General features: G+C 39.8%; 1 protein-coding gene across 1 annotated transcript in view; it reads left to right on the top strand.

Annotated features, from left to right (window-relative positions):
• Nucleotides 1-25,167, top strand: part of DYNC1H1 (dynein cytoplasmic 1 heavy chain 1) — a 44,405-nt gene that overhangs the window by 16,833 nt on the left and 2,405 nt on the right. The window contains exons 27-74 of the mRNA XM_083840156.1: nt 270-552; nt 817-917; nt 2,291-2,450; nt 2,746-2,989; nt 3,171-3,354; nt 3,905-4,117; nt 4,268-4,506; nt 4,630-4,786; nt 5,198-5,425; nt 5,659-5,889; nt 6,024-6,164; nt 6,437-6,670; nt 7,261-7,467; nt 7,564-7,685; nt 8,063-8,228; nt 8,427-8,590; nt 8,900-9,029; nt 9,788-9,921; nt 10,187-10,301; nt 10,421-10,582; nt 10,659-10,873; nt 10,959-11,163; nt 11,300-11,473; nt 11,571-11,690; nt 11,821-11,941; nt 12,578-12,773; nt 13,393-13,510; nt 14,476-14,691; nt 15,256-15,468; nt 15,660-15,787; nt 16,169-16,322; nt 17,095-17,241; nt 17,321-17,471; nt 17,681-17,934; nt 18,108-18,242; nt 18,338-18,432; nt 18,520-18,694; nt 19,724-19,799; nt 20,376-20,536; nt 20,819-20,930; nt 21,012-21,072; nt 21,454-21,577; nt 21,918-22,031; nt 22,302-22,472; nt 22,686-22,903; nt 23,096-23,199; nt 23,594-23,805; nt 24,549-24,702. Coding sequence (XP_083696282.1) covers nt 270-552; nt 817-917; nt 2,291-2,450; nt 2,746-2,989; nt 3,171-3,354; nt 3,905-4,117; nt 4,268-4,506; nt 4,630-4,786; nt 5,198-5,425; nt 5,659-5,889; nt 6,024-6,164; nt 6,437-6,670; nt 7,261-7,467; nt 7,564-7,685; nt 8,063-8,228; nt 8,427-8,590; nt 8,900-9,029; nt 9,788-9,921; nt 10,187-10,301; nt 10,421-10,582; nt 10,659-10,873; nt 10,959-11,163; nt 11,300-11,473; nt 11,571-11,690; nt 11,821-11,941; nt 12,578-12,773; nt 13,393-13,510; nt 14,476-14,691; nt 15,256-15,468; nt 15,660-15,787; nt 16,169-16,322; nt 17,095-17,241; nt 17,321-17,471; nt 17,681-17,934; nt 18,108-18,242; nt 18,338-18,432; nt 18,520-18,694; nt 19,724-19,799; nt 20,376-20,536; nt 20,819-20,930; nt 21,012-21,072; nt 21,454-21,577; nt 21,918-22,031; nt 22,302-22,472; nt 22,686-22,903; nt 23,096-23,199; nt 23,594-23,805; nt 24,549-24,702 — 7,939 coding nt within the window. The remainder of the gene's footprint in view (nt 1-269; nt 553-816; nt 918-2,290; nt 2,451-2,745; nt 2,990-3,170; nt 3,355-3,904; nt 4,118-4,267; nt 4,507-4,629; nt 4,787-5,197; nt 5,426-5,658; nt 5,890-6,023; nt 6,165-6,436; nt 6,671-7,260; nt 7,468-7,563; nt 7,686-8,062; nt 8,229-8,426; nt 8,591-8,899; nt 9,030-9,787; nt 9,922-10,186; nt 10,302-10,420; nt 10,583-10,658; nt 10,874-10,958; nt 11,164-11,299; nt 11,474-11,570; nt 11,691-11,820; nt 11,942-12,577; nt 12,774-13,392; nt 13,511-14,475; nt 14,692-15,255; nt 15,469-15,659; nt 15,788-16,168; nt 16,323-17,094; nt 17,242-17,320; nt 17,472-17,680; nt 17,935-18,107; nt 18,243-18,337; nt 18,433-18,519; nt 18,695-19,723; nt 19,800-20,375; nt 20,537-20,818; nt 20,931-21,011; nt 21,073-21,453; nt 21,578-21,917; nt 22,032-22,301; nt 22,473-22,685; nt 22,904-23,095; nt 23,200-23,593; nt 23,806-24,548; nt 24,703-25,167) is intronic.

Consider the following 25,167-nt stretch of genomic DNA (forward strand, 5'->3'; position numbering starts at 1 on the left):
AAAGTTTCTGGCAAGTAAAATACTTCGTTCAGTAGCGTAATGGATTAACAGACAAATGGAAGAGCAAACTGAGAGCTAGGACTTAGCAAGAGCAATCAACTTTGTTAATTCTGTCTCCATATCAACAGTTTTTAAGGCAGAGGTTTTTGGTAGGTCATGATTTCTGAGTGATGGCAATTCACTACATTAATCTGAAAAGCTGTAGAGTTCCTGGCTTTATTAGCAATGGCTTGTATTGCTGTGGTCTAAGGAGTTGTTTCATTCTCCAGATCACTGAGTTGGTGCACCAGAGGGATGTTACGAGATCACTGATCAAAAGCAAGGTCGACAACTCCAAATCCTTTGAGTGGCTCAGCCAAATGCGGTTCTACTTTGACCCAAAACAGACAGATGTATTGCAACAGCTCTCCATTCAGATGGCAAATGCCAAATTCAACTATGGTTTTGAGTACCTTGGTGTTCAGGATAAGCTAGTACAGACACCTCTTACAGACCGCTGTTACCTGACAATGACACAAGCCCTGGAGGCAAGACTTGGAGGATCACCATTTGGTACGTTTGTACTGAAGTACAACAAAATCTTGAGACAAGTATATAAACTTCTATTCTCTTTAATTTATAGCTTTAATATAAGGTTTCAGAATGTTTTAAACTATGACATTTAAGAACAAAACAGTCTTTTGGGGAAATAAAGTGTAACCATTTTAGGTTTTTTGTCAGGGACCTTTGGAATCAGCATGCTGGCAGATTACATAGTTGGGCACTGATAACTCAGACTATAAACACTGAAGCATGTCTGTCTCACTTCAAAAATAGGTCCCGCTGGCACTGGTAAAACAGAATCTGTTAAGGCTCTTGGACATCAGCTTGGCCGCTTTGTGTTGGTTTTCAACTGTGATGAGACATTTGACTTCCAGGTAAGTTGTTTGATTTAAAATTGTAGTCTGTGCTATCAAGCACTAAAAATCTCTTCCGAAGTTTAAAACAGCCATCAGTGTTTACTTCTGAAATGATCATCTATAACACCTAACTGAGCAGGTATCCGTGGGTCATACTGATGCTCTATAACAAAAAAATGCCTGCAGTAAGATTGTTTGCAGGGGGAGAATGTTCTTCTAGGGGTTTTTTTTGTTTTTCTCTTTAGGACTGGTAGTTCAATAGCAGCAAATGGAGGGAAAGGAATAGGAAGTACAGGGATGTGGAGCTTAAGACTGGCTTTAGGAAAGTAACTTAAACTGTTCAATTTGTCTTGATAGTGCTGGTTTAATGGAGAACAGAGGGGAGTTTGAGGCTGCATGATTACCAAATTAACCATCATGGCAAAGCTAAAGAGTTTGCCTCAGTATGTGAAGGATTACTCAAAACTAAGAAAATTTACCCAGATATTTCAAAATTACTGACATCTTCAAACTGAGAACCAGATGAAATGCTTCAGTCAATTGCAACACAGCCGATATCTCAAAATAAAACCTCTGTGAGGTGTTTATGTAAACAGAAATATAAAAGCACAGACAAGGAATCCTGGTCCTTCCTGAACTCTCATGGGGTGTCCATGTGTTATGTGTTTGTGTGTGTTTTTTTTTTCCTCTACAGCTGTGTTTGATTCATTTAGTCAGTGTTTGGCCTCTAGTGGTGGCCACAAGAAAGTACCGAGGGAGGGATAAGGTCAGGGACATAGTGCTTGATGCTCCTTCCTTGCCCCCTGCCCCCTTCCTACCACAGTGTCAGGATCACCAAGTCCCAAGCTGACAAGGGTTATTCGCTATTCATGTTCCAGTGAACCTTTCTCCAGGTACTCATTTCTCCCCCTGAATCCACGTACACACTTGCTCCTATAGCATTCTCTACCAAATAGTTCCACTGTATTACTATGCACTTTACAAAGAAGCAACTTCTTCTTCTATTTCTAACAGTTCCTTGGTTCTTACATTCAAAAAGGTGGTGAACAGTTGGTTATTGGCCATCCTGAACTACTGTGGCTTTTAGACCTGCAGTGTTTTGTAGTTCTAGTATCTGCCTTCTGATAAAGTACTGGAACTGCACCTGGCATTACTATCAACAAGCAAAATATTATGCAGTGGGCTTTCACTGTTTTGTGACTACGCTGCAGTCCCATAGTTATAGAAAGATGCAAATATCTGAACTTCAGAACCTTGTGCACGACCTGTGTACAAATACAGCTCCTTCTTGCCTTGGGTGCATTGTATAAAGTGCTCTTCTCTGTTCCTTTTGCCTGTGCATTGGCAAGAATAACCGTGCAACATCAGTGAATTTTCCTCTCTACGTGCAGGCAATGGGACGCATCTTTGTGGGACTTTGCCAAGTGGGCGCATGGGGCTGTTTTGACGAGTTCAACCGACTGGAGGAGCGCATGCTGTCTGCTGTTTCACAGCAAGTTCAGTGCATCCAGGAAGCCTTGCGAGAGCATTCCAACCCCAACTATGACAAGAGTATGCTACTATTTATTCCTCGTAGTATTGTACCGTTTCTTTAACATCCTTCATGCTCTTTTGCTGCTCAGTTACATTTTTCCCAAGCAGTCCAAGAATGAAATCACTTACCATCAAAGATTAAAATCTTTAAGTAGCTTTCAGCTGGTAGGAATCAAGTATTTGCGTTACAGTACAAAAGGACTTGCTGTCCATTACTGTAGCAAACTAAACTAGAATACCTGAAGTATAACTTCTGTCCTCAAGGTGACTGATCACGAGCTCACTTGTAACTAAATGTACCATCTCTTTTCAGCTGCAACACCGATTACTTGTGAGCTGCTGAACAAGCAAGTCAAAGTGAGCCCTGACATGGCTATCTTCATCACCATGAATCCTGGCTATGCAGGCAGATCAAATCTGCCTGACAATTTGAAGAAGTTGTTCCGCAGCTTGGCAATGACAAAACCAGACCGTCAGCTGATTGCCCAGGTCATGTTGTACTCCCAAGGTTTCCGTACAGCTGAAGTCCTTGCCAATAAGATAGTACCATTCTTCAAGTAAGTGACAAGTTTGTTTTGAGATGCTAAATGTTAAGCTTATTGTTCAGGTCTGTGATGTTCATTGTACAACATGCTCAGTGAGTTACAAAGATTATTCCAAGTAAGCAATGGCATATATTTTCTTGAATACTGTGTTGGTTTCGATTAAGAATCAAATTTTGTCTTTCTTGATTCGTAGGCTTTGTGATGAACAGCTGTCTTCCCAGAGTCATTATGATTTTGGCTTGAGAGCCCTGAAGAGTGTACTGGTTAGTGCAGGTAACGTGAAGAGGGAGAGGATTCAGAAGATAAAGCGTGAGAAAGAAGAGCGTGGTGAAGTTGTTGATGAGGGAGAAATCGCTGAGAACTTACCAGAACAAGAGGTAATTTGTGTGTGAACTCTTATCTTCTGTGACAAAGTACAGAATGCACACTAAACAGAACAAACACTCTGCAGTGTTCAGCAATTAGTGTTAAGCCATGCAAGCAAAGCAATGTTAGTTACAGCAGGTAGTAATTAGGTAGCTTAGAAGCACTAAGAAGTGAAATAAGTGTTGAATTTGAGGATTCCATGAATAGTAATAAAAGACTTATGAGGTGGTGTGTTCATAACTCTCATTGCTGCCCAGTTCTTTTGAAGTTATTTCCAAAAAAAAAAAAATCCCTCCATTTTGAGGGTTAAGCACCTACAGTTGTATAAACTAAAAGTCAGTAGGAATTCATTGTGTAATTTCAAAGCTGAGCTGCCCGTTAATGGTTGTTTTTTACCTAGACCATTCTGATTTGGTGCTTTATCAGTGAAGTGTTCCCTGTCAAACACACTCAACAAAAAAAATCACACAGAATGGTTTGGGTTGGAGGGGACCTTAAAGATCATCTATTTCCAACCCTGCCCCCTCTGAAGTCTCAACTAAAACGTGATTTTCTCTACAGATCCTGATCCAAAGTGTATGTGAAACTATGGTACCAAAACTGGTTGCAGAAGACATTCCATTGCTGTTCAGTCTCCTTTCTGATGTATTCCCTGGAGTACAGTATCACCGTGGGGAAATGACAGCCTTGCGAGAGGAGCTTAAGAAAGTGTGTCAGGAAATGTACCTCACCTATGGTGATGGAGAAGAAGTTGGCGGCATGTGGGTTGAGAAGGTAAAATGTAAAACTGAAAATGTCATGGAACTGAAATTAATATATGTGTACGACTGAACTTTCCTTTTTATTATTAATTTTTTCATCCATAAGTGAGTAGTACTTAGTGACTACCAAAGTTGAGACTTCACATCATTTTTTCTGTTGCAGGTACTTCAGTTGTACCAGATTACACAGATAAATCATGGATTGATGATGGTGGGTCCCTCAGGAAGTGGAAAGAGCATGGCTTGGAGAGTACTGCTGAAAGCTCTCGAACGGCTAGAAGGTGTGGAAGGTGTTGCTCACATTATTGATCCAAAGGCAATCAGCAAAGATCACCTCTATGGTACTTTGGATCCAAATACCAGAGAATGGACAGATGGCTTGTTTACACATGTCCTGAGAAAGTGAGTCTTCAAGAGCGCGAATGAAAAATGGACAGTAGATTTGTGCCTTGCATGTTCTGGTTTTATTGAGTCTTTGTCATCTATAACCTGTAAAACTGCAATACAAATTTCCTTTAATTACAGAATTATAGACAACGTGAGAGGTGAATTACAGAAACGTCAGTGGATTATCTTTGATGGTGATGTAGACCCTGAATGGGTTGAGAACTTGAACTCTGTTTTGGATGACAACAAACTGCTTACTCTGCCAAATGGAGAACGTCTCAGCCTTCCACCAAATGTAATGCTACTTTTTATGTGATACTTACTTGCTTTCATATAAACTTGTTGCTTTTACCTTGATCTGTACTGGTGCCATTCTTCTCACTTGTCACAAGCAGAGTAATACTGACTTCAGGTAGTGGTTTACTAGAGTTAGGAACTTGTGGAAACAAACATTTCATGTTATTCTTGTTCTGACCCCGTGAGACAAATGCCATGCATTATATGAAAATCTAGGGTAGCAGACAATAATGACAAACTTAGTTTGAGATAGTTTAATGTTGCTCTTGATTCTTCAGAGGCTAAATACAGGCTAACTTATTTTAAAAGGTCTGGGCGTGGGTTTGTTTTTTTAGTGTGTGCTTGTTTGCTTTTGTTTTTTTGTTTCTGATTTTTACTTAAAAATCTGTTTCAAATTTCTGCTTTTTAGGTGCGTATCATGTTTGAGGTACAGGATCTGAAATATGCAACTTTGGCTACTGTATCAAGGTGTGGCATGGTCTGGTTCAGTGAGGATGTTCTCAGTACAGACATGATATTCAATAACTTCCTGGCCAGACTAAGAAGCATTCCTCTGGATGAAGGTGAAGAAGAAGCTCAGCGAAGGCGAAAGGGCAAAGAAGATGAGGGAGAAGAAGCAGCATCCCCCATGTTGCAGGTATAACTTAGATTACATTCTGGGCTAGTGTATTAGAACACTTGTATCACAAGTAGTATGGTGTACTTCAAACTTACGGCAGCTTAATCATAAAAAAGCTGACATCCTGATTATTTTTTTTTAAAAGAACATTAAAATAAGAAGCATTTCAAACCTTAAACAAAATTACTTCCTGCTGCCTGGTAATCAAATGGGAAGCAAATGCATTAAGCAGTGTTTGTCTCCCCTGACAGATCCAGAGAGATGCTGCAACAATAATGCAGCCGTATTTCACCTCCAATGGCCTCGTAACTAAAGCACTAGAACACGCTTTCAAGTTGGAGCATATTATGGATCTCACCCGTCTGCGCTGTCTTGGTTCTCTGTTCTCTATGCTGCATCAAGCTTGCCGCAACGTAGCCCAGTACAATGCCAATCATCCAGACTTCCCAATGCAGATAGATCAACTAGAGCGTTATATCCAGGTAAATATAATACGCTGCTGGGTAATTCCTGTATTTGATATGTCAGAATAATAGCTAGATTTCATTTATAGGTCATTAAGTTTTGTTCCACTACTGTACAAGCAAGCAATAGCTGCTTTTCTTGCTTCCTGCAGAGGTACCTGGTCTATGCAATTCTCTGGTCTCTCTCTGGAGACAGTCGTCTGAAAATGAGAGCAGAGCTGGGAGAATACATTAGGAGAATCACCACTGTGCCACTGCCAACTGCGCCCAACATACCTATAATTGACTATGAGGTAAAACCTTTCCTAAGCCAGAAGTGTTGCTGCTTTGTGATCTTAAAAGCCTGCTGTAGAATTTGGAGCCGAAACTTAAGTTTTATGGTTGCTGGCTTGTCAGTGAGCAGTGCTCTAAGTTGCCTGTTCTAATAATCACATCAAATTTGATGCTACTAACTTCCTATGATTTTTAATAGTTTATATATATATATATATATAAACTATATGTATATTAAACAGATTAAACTACGTTCCTGTTCTAAATTCTGCTCATGTTTTTGTGTTCTTAGGTGTCCATTACGGGTGAGTGGGTGCCATGGCAAACCAAGGTTCCTCAGATTGAAGTTGAGACACACAAAGTTGCAGCTCCTGATGTTGTAGTACCAACCCTAGACACAGTTCGCCATGAAGCATTGCTGTATACTTGGCTGGCAGAGCACAAACCTCTAGTACTCTGTGGCCCGCCAGGTTCTGGAAAGACCATGACGCTCTTCAGTGCTCTCAGAGCCCTGCCTGATATGGAGGTACACGAGAGAGTGCAAGCGCATTTGTATGTGCACATGTGTGTGTGAATTAAAGAGTAGTGACAAGTCACTAATCTTAAAGATTCAAGCAGTCTTGATTTAGCACCGAAGTGATTTGCTAGGAATTCAGTGGTGCTTCTACCTCAGTCATGTGAAAATATAGCAAAAAATAAAAATGATGTTGAGTAGCATTTAAATGTATTTCACAGGATCCTTAGCCCAAAAGCTACTTCCTTCTATCCAGCTTCAATAATAGAGGAGCATTCCTCCATTTAGTGTTTTAAAACCTGTAGTAGCGTCTAAGAATATCTCTCGTCCGTCAGTGTGTTCAGGTGGCATAACAGTAATATGAAGCTGTGATGTTTTAAGTACAAGGTTGGGAAGAAATTGTTGCTGCATTGTAAATGGAAAACCTGTTGTGGGATGCATACAGTGTACTACAGTCAGTGACCTGAGATGTAGATGATACGTGTACTTCCACTGTGGAAAGCTGAGCTGTAGCATGCCTATTTCCAGGGCTCCTAATAAGCTCTTTCAAGCTCTAATGTATTTTAACTTATTTATTTTCTCTTCACTATTCTCTTCTTAAGGTGGTTGGACTCAACTTTTCTAGCGCTACTACACCGGAACTGCTCTTGAAAACTTTTGATCACTATTGTGAGTACAGGCGCACACCTAATGGAGTGGTGCTGGCTCCTGTGCAGTTAGGAAAGTGGCTGGTGCTGTTCTGTGATGAAATCAACTTGCCAGACATGGATAAGTATGGCACGCAGAGAGTCATATCCTTCATTAGACAGGTTTGTTTTCCTCTGTAATTAACTATATCATAACAGTTATCTTCACAGAAACTTAATGTTACACTGATCTTTTTTTTTTTAATTATTTTTTTCCAGATGGTGGAGCATGGAGGATTCTATCGGACATCAGATCAGACATGGGTGAAACTGGAGAGAATTCAGTTTGTTGGTGCATGTAACCCACCTACTGATCCTGGAAGAAAACCTCTCTCACACAGGTAATGTACCTAGTAAACAACTTTATAGCTACAGAATAGGGGGGTCAGAACTGAAGCGTTGACTATGGAATCCATTCTTAAACACTTCATACCAGATGTGCTTAAGTCGTGTTCTTTGCTGTTGAACTAAATACTAGTCAGTTCTTATCCTGACTGACAGTCAGTGGCCTCATTGTATTTCTTGAATAACCTGTCTAACATGCAGTGGGTACGTCAGAACGCTTTTTGGTCCAAGGCACTAAGGATCAACTAACAAACTGCAGTTAACGTTGAGAATTAGTAATAAAAATGTGATTTAATTTTGATTAAAAAAATATAAAGAAATAGTATAGAGTGTTACTTGACCATCTGGACTATCAAATATGCTAATCTTTCAGATTTTTACGACATGTTCCTGTGGTTTATGTGGACTATCCTGGACCAGCTTCGCTTACTCAGATATATGGAACATTCAATCGTGCGATGCTAAGGCTGATCCCATCACTTCGCACATATGCAGAACCTCTCACTGCTGCTATGGTAGAATTCTACACAATGTCTCAGGTAATTTGTTGAATGAAACCCCAAATTCTAATCAGTCTTTCTTTTTGCTGAATCACTGAACGTCTATTGTTTGTCTTTCGTATGTATGACGCTAGCAAAGTAATATATGGCAACTCAAGGCCTGTAAAAATAGGGCAGAATTTTGAGATGAAGTAAGTAATATTTTTATATATAGCTAATATATATTTGCATTTTTAGGAGAGATTCACTCAAGACACACAGCCACACTACATCTATTCACCTCGTGAAATGACTCGATGGGTGAGAGGTATATTTGAAGCATTAAGACCACTAGAAACCTTACCAGTTGAAGGCCTTATCAGGATTTGGGCCCATGAAGCTTTACGTCTCTTCCAAGACAGGTAAGAAACATGAGATGGGGAGCTAAGGGGATGGAACATGAGGGACAGGACACACACACCAAAAAAAAAAAAGCACAGAAAGAATTTTCCCCCACTCCTCTCCAGCTTTCATTTGATGACCAAAGTGAAGTGCGCTTCATGTTATGTAGCTGGAATACAAATGTGACTATTTTTCTTTGCTTTAACTTAACACTCTTGTGAATAGTAACTGTGAAGTAGAAACATGCTTTGTTGGTAGCATGCCACATTAGGTGAGTGTATCCTTCCACTACAGAGTATTTGTAGTCACGGATGTTTTTCTTTTTCCAGACTTGTAGAAGATGAGGAGAGACGCTGGACTGATGAGAACATTGACATGGTTGCTCTGAAACACTTCCCCAATATTGACAAGGAAAAAGCTATGAGCAGACCTATCTTATACAGCAACTGGCTGTCAAAGGTAATAAATAAATAATAAAATTAAATAGTTTGGGAGCAATTGGCTGATGCAGCTTTTATGACTACATTAGCATGATAATCAGTGTCTGTAATTTTATTAAGCTGATCTCTGAGAAGTTCTTGCTATGGTTATCTGAAGTAACTTGCTACAAAGTTAATAGCTGTTATTCCAAGGATGCTATTATAAGATCTACCACAGCATATAAAAGCAGTTTGAAATAATGTTTCTCTAGAATAGGGTGACACTCCCAGAAAGTTGCTGGCAGTTACTGTGTATGGAATCTTTTGGATAAGGTGTGGCCTTCGAACAACTCTGATACTGTAATTGTATAAATTGGACTGTTTCTCACAATCTGAATTGATACAGCTGGGCAATCTGTAGAAATCCTACTGGATCAAGGCAAAGGTCCTTCTAGTCTGCTCCCCTTCTTAGGCATTTGCTGTTAGTCAGAGAAAGGCTGTTTGAATGGGGGAGTGAGGGGAAGTAAGTTTTGCCTGCTACTTCCCAGTCTCTTCGGTGGCTGGCAGCTCAGGCTCAACTTAGCATAGATTCAGTGTTTCAACCCCATGCTGCTATCTGTGGCACTCTAAGCTGTGGACTTGCTCCTGTGCAAGTTAAATGTGTACAGCATTTTTAAGCTTTTGTTATGGGATTGCTATATTAGATACTCTAATACTTCTGCTTTCATCTAGTCAAAAATTGATTTCTAAGCAAAATACCCTTAATCTTAATGTCCATACTGTATTGACCGATTCTAGGATTATATTCCAGTGGATCAAGAAGAATTACGAGACTATGTGAAAGCTAGGCTTAAAGTCTTCTATGAAGAAGAGCTCGATGTACCGCTTGTTCTGTTCAATGAAGTCTTGGATCATGTGTTAAGAATTGACCGGTAAGTTGAGACTTTGGTTGCTGTTCGTGTACATCTTATTTAGAGACTTTTTCTAAAACAGAGTAGCCTGTGTAGAGACTAGGAAAGGAACTTGATCCCATTCTTTTCCATAGATGACCTATTTCTGGCCTTCAGAGAGCAGGATCCTAGCTGGAGAGATGTGTGTTGTCAGTTGTAGTGCTAGCTTGAAGTATAGGTACTTAAGGAAAAATTCAGTGAGTTGATAACACTTGACCAAACATACTCATTTATGTTCTTTTTTCAGAATCTTCCGTCAACCACAGGGCCACTTGTTGCTCATTGGAGTCAGTGGCGCAGGGAAAACAACCCTCTCAAGATTTGTTGCCTGGATGAATGGTTTGAGCGTCTACCAAATTAAGGTTGGCATGCTAGTTTTACCTAACAAAGACTGTCTGTCAAAACTCATGCTTCCTAAATATCTACCCCTAAAAAATCCCACTAAAAGAAAAGATTAATAACAAATGTTAAATCTTTCCAGGTTCACAGAAAATACACAGGTGAAGATTTTGATGAAGACCTAAGGACAGTACTGAGACGTTCTGGCTGTAAAAATGAAAAAATAGCTTTCATAATGGATGAGTCAAATGTATTGGATTCTGGATTCCTGGAGAGAATGAACACTCTCCTAGCCAATGGAGAGGTAAGAAGATTTTAAGTAACTACTTTAAGTGCCTTTTTACAACTATAAGATACTACAAAACTATCTTTTGAATTAGGTTCCTGGTCTGTTTGAAGGAGATGAATATGCCACCCTCATGACTCAGTGTAAAGAAGGAGCACAGAAAGAAGGTCTAATGTTAGATTCACATGAAGAACTCTACAAATGGTTCACCAGCCAGGTTATTCGCAATCTCCATGTCGTGTTCACTATGAATCCGTCATCTGAGGGCCTGAAGGATAGGGCAGCTACCTCTCCTGCGCTCTTCAACAGGTAATTGCTGTATATCCCACTGTACATTATAAATACTGTTAAAACGGTATTTTGGGGAAGCCTTCACAAATGCTTTGTATTTCAGGTGTGTCTTGAACTGGTTTGGAGACTGGTCAACTGAGGCACTGTACCAAGTTGGCAAAGAGTTCACAAGCAAAATGGATCTTGAGAAACCAAATTATATCGTGCCTGATTACATGCCTGTTGTGTATGATAAGCTACCACAACCACCATCACACAGGGAGGCTATTGTTAATAGCTGTGTGTTTGTTCATCAGACTCTTCATCAGGTGTGTTTGCTTAACGTTGCTGAGCTTGTGCTGATCTCTAGGCCACAGCATTGTGCACCAGTTCCCTAAAAAGTATGGTCTTTGACATTTGAATAGCTTTAAAACCAATGCATAATCAACAACTTCTTCCCTAAAGGCTAATGCTCGTCTGGCAAAACGAGGAGGCAGAACCATGGCAATCACACCACGCCACTATTTAGATTTCATCAACCATTATGCCAACTTGTTCAATGAGAAGCGAAGTGAATTAGAGGAACAGCAAATGCATTTGAATGTTGGCCTTAGAAAAATCAAGGAAACAGTTGACCAGGTATGTATCTTTAAAACTTTGCCTTTTATAAGGCTTGGGGTGATTAAATAGATCTCCATGCTTAGGCTGAATTTTCCAATCTTACCATCTGTCTTAGGTGGAAGAATTGCGGCGTGACCTAAGAATAAAGAGTCAGGAACTGGAAGTGAAGAATGCAGCAGCCAATGACAAGTTGAAAAAGATGGTGAAAGATCAGCAGGAAGCAGAGAAGAAAAAGGTAAAAATCTTTGTTAAATCTCTGTAAGTAGTAAATATTCTTGTTTCTAAAACATTAGAGCCTATAGAGCAAATTCTTGAGGAAGTTCAACTTGTAAAAGCAGTGTTTTCTGTGTGAAACTTCTACCTAGGTCATGAGTCAGGAGATTCAGGAACAGCTGCACAAGCAGCAGGAGGTCATTGCAGACAAGCAGATGAGTGTGAAAGAAGACCTTGACAAGGTGGAGCCTGCTGTCATTGAAGCTCAGAATGGTATGTGAGCGTACGAAAAGATCACACTATGGGACTGGAACCAGGACTGAACTCTATGGGAATGTGTTTTGGTGTGGTCTGAGTTGGTGCTTTCTGATAACAGTGTTGGCTCTTAACATGGAGCTGAACAGTGTTGCAGAAATTCCTAGTATTGGAGCTCTGATTTTGTATTGTTAGTAGTAGATCTGATGCTTGATACTCATTATGACTTGTGGCTTCATTTCTGGCAGACCAGATCGAGTTATTCAGTCTATGTATTTGTAATGAAAGCTCGTAATCAGAAAGACTGATGATGCAAAGACAGTTTACACTCAAGCTCTCCGTTTGTAAAACTGGGTAGAAGAAACATTCTTTATAATAAGGCTTTAAACAAATAATTTTAAGGCAGCAAAATAAGTTGCCTGTGGCCAATTGGCAGGTTAACTTTTGTAAAAGTTCTTATTGTGATAAGAATAGAAGTGGAATAGAAGATAGAAGTGGATTTGAGTGTTATCCACTACTATCTACTTCTGTATAAAACTCAGATTCCTTTCAGAAGCTTGAAGCAGTTTTACAGATCCAAGGCACTTTAACAGACTTCACTAACCATTTGTTTTCCTCCCAATCAACTTTCATCACCTTTCTGGCATTGGTTAGCTGTGAAATCGATAAAGAAACAGCACCTGGTAGAGGTCCGTTCTATGGCTAATCCGCCTGCAGCCGTAAAGCTGGCACTGGAGTCCATCTGCCTGCTGCTCGGTGAAAGTACAACCGACTGGAAACAAATACGTTCCATCATCATGAGAGAGAATTTCATTCCAACCATTGTTAACTTCTCTGCTGAGGAAATCAGGTAAAGAGCAAATGTGCGTTATGTGGATTAACTATTCACAAAGGCATGGAAGGTTGTAATTGGACTTTTTCTCTGCCTAATTGTTTTAGTAGCACTTGACTTCTTTTGAGACTGATTTACTCCTGCATGTAATGAACGTGTGATACGGGAAACAGATCACTGCGGCAAAGGTGTATCATGCACACTGGGACAAAACAACTGCTGTTGAATAACTTCAAGGCAGAATTCCAAATCAGTATGCTGCTGTCCAAAGCCACGTTATTAGTTGAAACTAGTCTTCCAGGAGTAACAGACCAGGTTGTTCAGGCTGACCTAGGTGTCCTAACATCTGAGCAGGAGGTCAGACTAGAGACCTACTGAATTCCCTTCCAGCCCCAAATTATTCTGTGATCCTGTGAGCAGTTAAGCAGTTTGTGATCGACCAGTTATAAGAATATGTTAAATGTCCTTATATCACTGACAAGCTATAATTTCTGATACAATGTCTTGAACTAATTAAAACGTCAGCAAAACTGCTAGGAAATGTTCTTGTCAATTGTGAAACGTAAACCACATTCTGAACACCTATGTGCCGACATTCAGTGGACTCATGCTGTCTCGAAAAACTTTTCTCTTGCAGTGATGCCATCCGGGAGAAGATGAAGAAAAACTACCTGTCGAATCCAAGTTACAACTATGAAATTGTAAACAGAGCATCGTTGGCCTGTGGGCCTATGGTGAAATGGGCAATTGCACAGGTAAAGTCAGTACTGTGAGAAAGCAAATGGAAGGTGAAGAGTGAGCCTGAAGGCATGTGACAAGGGTCTAAAGGCTCTGAATTTGCCTCTATTCAACTAAACTTTGCAAGCTATTTTGCTTCAAAGACATTGGTAGAAGGTTCATATGGATGCTTATGGGTTGTGTAGTACTGTGCCAGAGAACTAATTGGCAGTTGTGGTATACTTTTTGTGCCAAGAAACGTTTGATTTACAGCAAACAGTAGGTGATCCTTTCTCTGTAGTGTAATGGTACAGGACAGTTACTTTGAGTTTTCAGCAAGACAAATGCTGGAAAAAATGCACTGCAGTCCTCTTAATGAAACTTCTGCTGTCTCCATCTAACTTCACAGTAGGGTATGCTCACAGGCAGCTCTGTTAAGGTCTTTTAGTCAGACTTTTCAGTACTTGAATGGTTTCCTAAAGGAAATAGGCTTTGGGGAAGGTGCACCCAGGTTGAGATACCTCAGTGTGGTTTTACTCACCTGTTCAACACAGCAGTATGCTTGGCTTGCTAAATCTGCATCTTCTATGAATGGTAGTGATCTGTAGAAATTCAGTTTAGATTCAGTCTTGCCAATAGCTCCTATCTTAATTGTTCTGTGGCTTGGCTATGCTAGGAGAGGCAGGTGACCTCAGTACTGGCATGAACATCCACTTAAGTATTTCAGCAAAACAGTGTAGCACACTTACTAATGTGGTCTCAACCTTTTGTGTGTCTACAGAGCAATTGCAAAATTGCATTTGTTCTGGGACTTGGTTTAAACTAAAGTCTTAGAAATTGATAGACAGTCCTTAGTTTCTGTTAAGCAGCCCGTAATTCTTCTACAGATTGCAGTTAAACTTAAGCGTGAAAAGATGGAATCGCTAGTGTTTTCCTGCACGCTGGGGTTCTTGTTAACACATTTCAATTTAGAAAGTATAAAGGACTTATTCACTGTTTGCAGCTTAACTATGCTGATATGCTGAAAAGAGTAGAACCTCTACGCAATGAACTGCAGAAGCTGGAAGATGATGCCAAAGATAACCAACAGAAAGCAAATGAAGTGGAGCAGATGATTCGTGATCTTGAGGCCAGCATTGCGCGTTACAAAGAAGAATACGCAGTACTGATTTCAGAGGCTCAAGCTATTAAGGCAGACTTGGCTGCTGTAGAAGCAAAAGTAAGACCTTTTATATAACACTAATTTTCTATTCCTTCACCTTTGACAGTTCGAAATTGAACCATTCTTCAGAATTCCTTCTGATGAGCAAACTGGGCTGCTTCTTTACAGTACATCTGAGATATCTCTTTCATCCCTAGATCTCATGAGCTTCTTAAACTATTGAAACTTGTCTAGAGTTAGAAATGTCAGCTCATGTTGCCAGTTAATTAACAAGACAGTTCACATCAGGCTTAAAATAAATGGGAAGCCTTTGGAAATAGTGCTTGTAGTGTAATGTTGTAATGGGACTTTACTTTTATTTTTTTGAAGAATTTCTGCATGTATTTGGTCTAATCCACTAGCATGTCACTACTGTGCCAGTACTTAACCTTTTAAACTCTTCAAGATAGCAGTTGAATACCAACATAATAAATTAAAACTGGAGTGTAGAAGCACAAATTTTATTTCAATTCTAAGCTTTTAATTTTAAAATGGACTTTGATTCAGTATAAGTACTGTCCCTGGAGACATTTAATACTATAAAAATAAATCATCTAAAGAGGCTGCTTCGCTTATTTCTAGGTCAACCGTAGTACAGCTCTTCTGAAGAGTCTTTCTGCTGAACGTGAAAGATGGGAGAAGACAAGTGAAACTTTCAAGAACCAGATGTCCACTATTGCGGGAGACTGCTTACTTTCAGGAGCTTTTATTGCCTATGCTGGTTACTTTGATCAGCAGATGCGTCAGAACTTGTTCACTACGTGGTCTCACCATTTGCAACAAGCAAATATCCAGGTAAAGATGGTGTTGTGATAACTTAACCATAAATCAATTTGCTCTACCACCTAAAGAAGTTTCAAGATTGCTAAGTACAGAATGGAACTATTGGGGAAGAATAACCTTGCAGAGATGCGTTTACTCAAAATGTGCTCACGAGCTCATAGGAGAATCTCTAGTCAGATACTAATGGTATGTTCTTCTTGCAGTTCCGCACAGACATTGCAAGGACAGAGTACCTTTCCAACGCGGATGAGCGACTTCGCTGGCAAGCAAGTTCTCTCCCTGCAGATGACCTCTGCACTGAGAACGCCATTATGCTCAAGCGGTTCAACAGGTATTTCATTCTGAGAGGCACAGAATTCTAAAACAACATGCTCACAGCGGGCAGGCTCTTGCGCTTATCAAAGAATTCACACCAACTCTTTCAAAGCACTGTTTGACTGTTGTGAGAGCTTTTCGTGTTTATAAAAGCTACTCAACCATGTGTAAATACAAAAGTGCTCACTCATCTTTGCTTGCCTCTTTTGTTGCACTTAGATGATGACATAGGTTGGCTTGAACTGAAGTATGAAATAAGTCCTTGAATTTGTTCAACTTATTTCTTCAATATGCAGACTTTTAGAGTTGTGACTGACAGTGCAATCTAAATTCATAAAAATGCTTAGTTGTTTGCAGTCAAAACCCAAATAACGAAAGTGTTTGATTGTTAACTTAGGTATCCATTGATCATCGATCCCTCTGGGCAAGCTACAGAGTTTATCATGAATGAATACAAAGACCGTAAGATAACTCGTACTAGTTTCTTGGATGACGCTTTCAGGAAGAACTTGGAAAGTGCACTGAGATTTGGTAACCCGCTTCTGGTCCAGGTTAGTCCCACGATCATGTAGAAACTACTTGTAATTCTTGAATTCTGCCCAGTGTACTAGAAAAATTTGCAGTTTTTCTGTTAGGAAGATGCAAATAACTTCATTTTCAAACCATTACTTAATTAATACTGAGTAGCATGTGAAGAGTTAGTTCTGAGAAAAATATAACTAGTGAGATAAGCAGTCAGAAGACACTACCCTTTTCTACTATTTTAAGATCAAATGCTTTTATTTTCAAATGATCTTTCTGTACTTCCACTCATTTTAGACTTGCAGCCTGCCTATTCCTTCGTCCCCATGTGCTCTCTCTACTCATAGTTAATAGTGGCTAATATGCCTAGCTATCCAGAAGTAATTCTACTCTGAGTAGCAGGAAGAACTTTCAGTAATACAAAGAACTAGGCAACTAGGAATAGTTGGCTTCCACTTCGGAGATTTTTTGTTTCTTAGCATAGAAGTGGGAAAATAAAGGGTTAGCTCACAGATGAGATCAGCAACTGTTGCTTGTGCCACTTAGAATAGGGCCTATTATGCATTAATACTAACACAACAGGACCGTTAACAGTGCTCCCCTACTGAGGCCTTGTATGGTAATGGCCTGAACTCTGGGCTTGTGTAGCTCAGCTACAAATCTAAAGCTTCTGAATGTGATCTGTATTCCAAACTGAATGCACGTTAGTTGATACCAGAGCATTAGCCTCAAATGGATCAGGACTTTTAGCTAGAGACACTTGCAGGTAACAAATTCTCTCTATCGCGTCTCTGTTTTTAGGATGTGGAGAGCTATGATCCAGTTCTGAATCCTGTTCTGAATCGTGAAGTCCGGAGAACTGGAGGCAGAGTTCTGATTACTCTGGGAGACCAAGATATTGATTTGTCACCATCCTTCGTTATCTTCCTCTCTACCAGAGATCCAACAGTAAGCAAAACTCAAAGCTCTCCTCTTTGTAGAAATGGTATGTCAGTGAGCTGAGAGTTTTTTGTGTTTCCTGTGATAGGTTGAATTCCCACCAGACCTCTGCTCTCGTGTTACGTTTGTGAACTTTACAGTAACTCGCAGCAGCTTACAGAGCCAGTGTCTGAATGAAGTCTTGAAAGCTGAAAGACCAGATGTTGATGAAAAACGCTCTGATCTCCTCAAGCTTCAGGGTATGCTTACCAAAACTGAAGTAACTTCTTCCTGTTCTAAGAGGATACAGTGGTTTAACTCTAGCTGTAGAAATACACAGTGAAATACTTTTATAGCTGATACCCTTGCATTGTTAGCATTGCCAATGGCAAAATATACACAATTCATATAATCCTGGAAAAATAGCACACCTATACATTATGTAACCAGATTTTTTCATCTAATTAAGGTGAATTTCAGCTGCGCTTGCGTCAGTTAGAAAAATCCCTACTCCAGGCACTTAATGAAGTGAAGGGACGTATCCTGGATGATGATACCATCATTACTACTCTTGAGAACCTGAAGAAGGAAGCAGCAGAGGTTACTAGAAAAGTAGAGGAGACGGATATCGTCATGCAAGAAGTGGAGACTGTTTCTCAGCAGTACTTGCCTCTTTCTACAGCATGCAGTAGTATCTACTTTACCATGGAGTCACTGAAACAGGTAGGATGAGTTCTCCTTCCTGCCAGAAGCCTCATTTATTTACTGTTCAAAGCTAAGTAGGTACTTCCTAATTCCAGTCCCAGCTGCCATGTTGCAATTTCATAGGCATACACCATTGACTGTCAAAACCTGTAGAATTCTAGAGAGGAAAACAAACTCTTTTTGTTTTTCAGATACATTTCCTGTACCAATACTCTCTCCAGTTTTTCTTGGACATCTATCACAATGTCTTGTATGAGAACCCAAATCTGAAAGGAATCACAGACCATACTCAGCGTCTCTCAATCATCACAAAGGATCTCTTTCAGGTTCAGTATTTTATTCAGCAGATGTACTTAAATAATTTTTGAGGGCCCAGAATTCAAGGCTCCTTATGATACTAATTTTACTATTTTCTTGGTAGGTGGCTTTCAACAGAGTGGCACGTGGCATGCTGCATCAAGATCATATAACATTTGCTATGTTGCTGGCCCGCATTAAACTGAAAGGAACTATTGGGTAAACGTTTGTTTTCTTACCTCACTTCAGTTGAAAAAGTGTATTGAAAAGGCAACACAGAGCTAAAGCCTTCTTTTCCCTTACTAGGGAGCCTACATATGATGCAGAATTCCAGCACTTCTTGAGAGGAAAGGAGATTGTACTAAACACTGCATCTCTCCCAAAAATCAATGGTTTGACTGTAGAGCAAACAGAAGCAATGATGAGGTTGAGCTGCCTTCCTGCATTTAAGGACCTTGTTTCAAAAGTTCAAGCTGATGAGGTAAGTGTTGGCTAGATTTTCTTCTGCATCAAGCTACCTGGTTAGGCTTTAGAGATTCCGCTTTAAGAATTTCATGCAACAAGTAAGGTCTCCCGGAATGAGAAAGGAAGCCTTACAGATTAACTAATTGTAGTCACTGGGAAAATGTAAATGTTCTTACTTCATTTGTAATCAAGCTATGAAATTTGCTTTGTAAATACCAGCATTGATCATCACTCAGCCTTGGAAGCAGCTTATTCATCTCACTGTTAATCCAATTTTGCAGTCAGCTTTTTTGCAGACAGAAAGTGTGATGTCTTATCACATCACAGTGATACAGTAGAAAATTATGCATTAGAGGGGAGCAGCTCTAGCCATACATACATTGATATGGTGGGCTCTTGAAGAATTTAATGAAGAGTTAAAAACTTGATAAATGTGATTGTCCAAGTGCAATTTTGCTCAGGGAAACATTCAAACCATTTATTATCAACAAGCCTTGGAAAAGACCAAACTGTATGGAGTGTCAGACAAGATGTGGTGCTACATTTAATGTTTGACTTTAATTAATACGACAACCGGTCTATTACAGCAGTGCTTCTGTTTAGCACTGTTAGCCATCACTAGCTTTGCAAGACTTATTTGTAAATGGAAGCTCAAATGCAGCATCTAGTACTCAGTTGAATTTTTTATACTAAAGATGGATGGTAGGACATGAGTATTAAATGGGAAAAGTCTTAAGAAGTTGTTGTACATTTCATTGATTAAACATAGCTACTTAGTGTTTTTAAAAAAATAATCTAGAAGGGGTTTTGCAAATGGAAGGCTGTTAGAGCTTGGGCTATTTTAAATACAACCTTACGCTAGCAATCTTTTGCTTCTTACTGAAGGCTGGTATATAGCTGAACATTTCTTCAGTGCATTAAACTCTAGATTTTAAGGCTGAAATTTAAGATCTCTGTTGCATCGTGAACAGGACTTGGACCATACAGCACAGTTTTGGTGCCATGAAACTCCATTTCAAGTATTTTGCATTTTCTTTCAATACAGCAATTCTGTATCTGGCTGGATAGCAGTTCACCAGAGCAAACTGTACCATACCTTTGGACTGAAGAAAAACCTGCAAGTAAGTTAAGTTGCACTATTGTCCACACCAATCCTACTTTACTGACTTCAGTCTAGGGAGAACTGACTAGATTTTAAGCAATTTTAAAATAGAACGGGAGTTTGGACCTAAATGACTGGGAAAATCATGAACGTGGGATTGCAGAAGAACTTTAGTCTGTTTTTATTTTTAAAAACAATAGCAACAGGTTACTGAATGAGTGAGATGATGAGAAGAGATTTGTTGTCTCTGGAAGTTTAAAAGCATATCATGGCACTTCTAGACTGTAGGTTTTGTAAACAAGTAGCATTTTGGTACAGTCACGAAGCATCCTATTAAGACAGGCTTTTAGAAGGCTCACAAAATGAGACATTGAGCAGGTAATTAAAATGTCATGGAAAGCAAACCCACTGAAACTGGTGCATTTCTTTGGACTGTCCAGGTGAACGCAGTATAAAGCACTCCATTATTAATATGTTGCAAGAGATCTTACATTTAGTCTTAAGAACAAGACAGGAAATATCGAATGGAGAATTGAAAAGAGGTAGGTGTTGGGGGTTGGTTTCTTACCTGTCCAATTCTGTTTCCCCTTTTCAGCTCCTATTGGACAGGCCATACATCGCTTGCTTCTGATCCAGGCCTTCCGTCCAGATCGTCTACTGGCAATGGCGCATACCTTCGTTTCAACGAATCTTGGAGAGTCATTCATGTCCATTATGGAGCAGCCTTTAGATCTGACGCACATTGTAGATACAGAGGTAACCTGCCCGTTTCTGGAAGGCTAAATTTCCTGATGTAATGCTCAGTGCCACTTTGCGTGAGGTCCATCGTGAGTAAACCTGTTCACAGGACATTTTTCTTCTACTTACACTTCTGCCCGTGATATGAAGAACGGATTGTTTTCCTGTTTGTTAATAGGAAAAAATAAGAGTAATGGAATGTCTTTAGCTGATCAGAGGGAAGAAAGACTGAGCTTACTGCACTTGTTGTGTATTCATGTACTGACTGCTTTGTATCTTTTGAAACTTACTGTACAATAGGTGAAACCTAATACCCCTGTGCTGATGTGCTCAGTGCCGGGTTATGATGCCAGCGGTCATGTTGAAGACCTTGCAGCTGAGCAGAACACACAGATTACTTCTATTGCTATTGGTAAGAACATGCCACTTCTCATTATCTAAGCATAAATTAATTTGTTAGCAGTAAGAGCTTAAGCAACCTTCTGTCTTTTAGGCTCTGCTGAAGGGTTTAACCAAGCAGACAAAGCAATAAACACAGCAGTGAAATCTGGAAGGTAAGTTCTATCTACTTTTTAGCTGGAATACTGTCTAGTAGAAAGGTGAACTGGGTTGGGAATTATCAATTGGCTAAATAGATAAAATTGTGAAGAAAAAATAGTCCCAATTTTCTGAACTGAAATTTATAATAACTTAGGCACACCTGTTTACAACCGGTGCTTAACTTACATATTTTCAAGGAGAGAGGTAGGTTGTATCTGCAGAACAGGAAAGTTAGCTATTTACAGCAGTGACTGATTCTATGTAGAAGAAAGGTTTAAAAGGAGGAGGAAAACCTGTAGCATTAATACCAGATTCTGTTACTTTTTGTGGTGATAATAACAAGGGTCCATAAGTAGTACGCTAAAAAGCACTTGTTTTGTTTCAAAATTTCATAGATGGGTAATGCTGAAGAATGTTCACCTGGCTCCTGGCTGGCTCATGCAACTGGAAAAGAAACTACATTCCCTGCAACCCCATGCTTGCTTCAGACTCTTCCTTACCATGGAGATCAATCCCAAGGTAATGCTGATCTGAAATTTGATGCTCTGGTACAGCAATTGGCCTGCAGAGCCAGGAATGCTGCCCAGGGAAGGATTTCTCGTGACTGCCTTCCTGCATTAATGGAAGGAGAACACATGTTGCCAGAGTAGTTACTAGCCTTGGGTTTTAGTAACCGAAGTGTACCTGCACACTTCATAGCATTCCTTTCACCGATTCCCCCACACTCCCAAAGAAAGACAGGATTTCACTGTGTGCTTACAACGAGGTTCTGGGGTTTTGAAGCTAATGCCAAGTGTGCTGTTAGAAGGATTTAATTTAGTGAAGGCTAAAGAAGCTGGGTTTACCTTTTCTCTTGTAGGTGCCAGTGAATTTGTTACGTGCTGGCCGAATCTTTGTGTTTGAACCTCCTCCTGGTGTAAAGGCAAACATGCTGCGGACTTTCAGTAGCATTCCAGTTTCTAGAATGTGCAAGGTAAGGCTGTGACTTGTATGGGTAAAATGTAAATGTCAGATTGTGTTACTAAAATTGTACTTCAGAAAGATGATAAAATGTCAGCTTTCAAGGTATACATAAAATGTCTTGTTCACCCAGTAGTAAAGTAGTAGTTGCTCCTTCTGTTAATAGAATATACTCAATTCTGGTAGCAATCTAGCATTAAATGTGACACATTCTAGCCATTTTGCAGGCTTTGATTATCAGTTCACTTGGGTAATAAGTGTATTTTTTTCCTCTACTTCCTAGTCTCCAAATGAACGTGCTCGTTTGTATTTCCTCCTTGCCTGGTTCCATGCAATTATCCAAGAGCGTTTGCGCTATGCTCCACTGGGTTGGTCCAAGAAGTATGAATTTGGAGAGTCTGATCTGAGATCTGCCTGTGACACAGTAGATACGTGGTTGGATGATACAGCAAAGGCAAGTAGTCTTGTGTACATTAGGTACAGATAGTTACTTAGATTACGTGAGATCTTCAGTTGAGGAAGTCTGTTCTGGAAACCTTCAGTAACTTAGATGAGTAGGCTGAAATAAGCTGGTGGCAATTTAACTTAGTTCTTAAGTTTGATTCCTCTATCAGAGGAGAGGTGGAAATGATGCTTTCCTACTAATTACATTGCATTTTACTCACAGGGCCGCCAAAACATTTCACCTGATAAAATCCCCTGGTCTGCATTAAAGACACTGATGGCACAGTCTATCTATGGAGGCCGCATTGACAATGAATTTGATCAACGTTTATTGAACACTTTCTTGGAACGTCTGTTTACTACTCTAAGTTTTGATAGTGAATTCAAACTTGCTTGCAAAGTTGATGGACACAAAGATATTCAGATGCCAGATGGAATCAGGTATCTTTCTCCTTCAGCTGATCACTACGTACAACTTTTCTTTTTTTTAAAACAAAAACATGTAAAGCATAACCTGTATCTTTGTGTGCTGGAATTTGTCTGTGTAAACATTTCTCCTGGGCACAGAACTGCCTTGGCATTATAACTGAGGGAGGGAAGCTTTCTAATGAATACCAAAATCATGACTTGCAGGCGTGAAGAATTTGTCCAGTGGGTTGAGATGCTGCCAGATACACAGACACCATCATGGCTGGGCCTGCCAAATAACGCAGAGAAAGTTCTTCTCACCACACAAGGTAAAAAACAGAACTTCATCAATGTCTTATGTGGATTGGAAAGCTGATAGTTTAACTAAAAAGCAGATGAGAAATATAAGTCCTGCTGAAGAATTCGGATTTCCCCTCCACCCTCAACATAGTCAGTTTAACCTTTGCAGTTTAAACACACTATCATTTCAGAAACTTACTAGTTCACTTGTGAATTCAAAAGCCAGTTATATTCAGCCTTCCAGATGTCAAGGTCCCATCTTCATTCTGGAAGGCCTTACTGTCACCTCTGGAAACACGTGCAGCTAGACAGTTCTGAATCTTAGGTCTAGACTGGGGGAAAAAAAGTCCTACTTCTATGTAGTAGGGTGTTTTCATTTTGATGCCAGTGCGTCTCTGACTAACAGCATATTTTCTGTTTTAGGCATAGATATGATCAGTAAAATGCTGAAAATGCAGATGCTGGAGGATGAAGATGATCTAGCTTATGCAGAAACTGAGAAGAAGACGAGAACAGATTCTACATCAGATGGTCGCCCAGCCTGGATGAGAACACTGCATACCACAGCCTCTAACTGGCTTCACCTTATCCCACAGACTCTAAATCATCTGAAGCGGACTGTGGAAAACATTAAGGTAAGAATTAAGTTTTATCTAACATGGACATAGGAGTCACACAAGTTCTAATATGTGAAATCAGTGCCTTTTGATTTCAAGTACCAATTAAGCTGTTACACAGGATAGTGGAACCTGTATCGATGCTGATTCTGACTGCCCTAGCCCCTTGCATGCCCCACTGGGTTTCATGAAATGCTCTTAGAAGGTGGTCCTGTGTTTTTCTGGGAAATTCTTTAAAGAAATATAATTGTAAACTGCATATCACAGGTACTGCTTCTGAAGCTTCTCTGTGATCAGGTAACAAGAAACAAGTGCTTCCTTTTGTACTTGTAGCACACTGACTGCTACTTATGGTACTGCCTTTACAGCCAGCACACATTACTTTGTATTAAAGTTCAGTGAGAGTGAGGGGACCTATGGCAGCAGCTCCTGCTAAGTGAGAACAAATTGCAGGGGGAAACTCCTGAGATCTGGACAGGATTAACCTAAGCACTAACTCAGGAATAAGCTCATTGGAATTGAATATGGCTGTGATTGCCAAACTGCTTCTAAAGACTTAATCTAGGATAGTAGTTGAGAACCTTTTGTAGCTGATGACAAGAAATCCACCCTTGTTTGGAAGGTGTCAGGTGCAGGCAGTCTGCATTAATTGTTCAACTAAAAGTCTAGTTTTAGTTGTAGTGTTAGTAAAACTACCCCTTTTCCAGCAAGAATGTTGAATTTTGATTAAAGTAGCTTACTTTGTATGTTTTGTCAATCAGGATCCTTTGTTCCGGTTCTTTGAGAGAGAGGTGAAAATGGGAGCTAAGCTGCTTCAGGATGTGCGTCAGGACCTTGCAGATGTGGTTCAAGTGTGTGAAGGAAAAAAGAAACAAACCAACTACCTGCGTACACTTATAAATGAACTGGTGAAAGGTATGGTAATTCAACTTGGTATCTCCCAGGGCTTTGCTTGCCTCTTGCACTCTATAAGTTAGAAGCTGTTATGCTCAGCAGCTTAATTGCAGGAAAATTGGGAGTGGCTTTACCCTTCGGCACAGGCAACCCTTTTGAGTTGAGCATAAAAATCCAATTGGCTTAGTTTGGAATTTCAAATTGAGGTAGGTAATATTAAACTTCTTCAGGCAGTTTAAGTTAGCAGCTTAATTTCTAAGCTGAAATCTTTCTAGATTCTTTCAGTCTGTAAATTGTGATGGAACAAAGTTGCTGATACCACAAAGTGAGTAACATTTCTCCTAAAAAAATCACTTGGCAAATATATGAGTTTTCTAAATTTCTCTTTCAGGGTTGTAGGTAAATTTCTATTTCTAGTAATACTTGAAGATCTGTTGTTGAAGTACCCTTCAGATATCTCCTTTGAACAAAAATGTTTCTTAAAAC

This window comes from Anser anser (assembly GCF_964211835.1).
Source record: "Anser anser genome assembly, chromosome: 5".
Taxonomy (NCBI): domain Eukaryota; kingdom Metazoa; phylum Chordata; class Aves; order Anseriformes; family Anatidae; genus Anser; species Anser anser.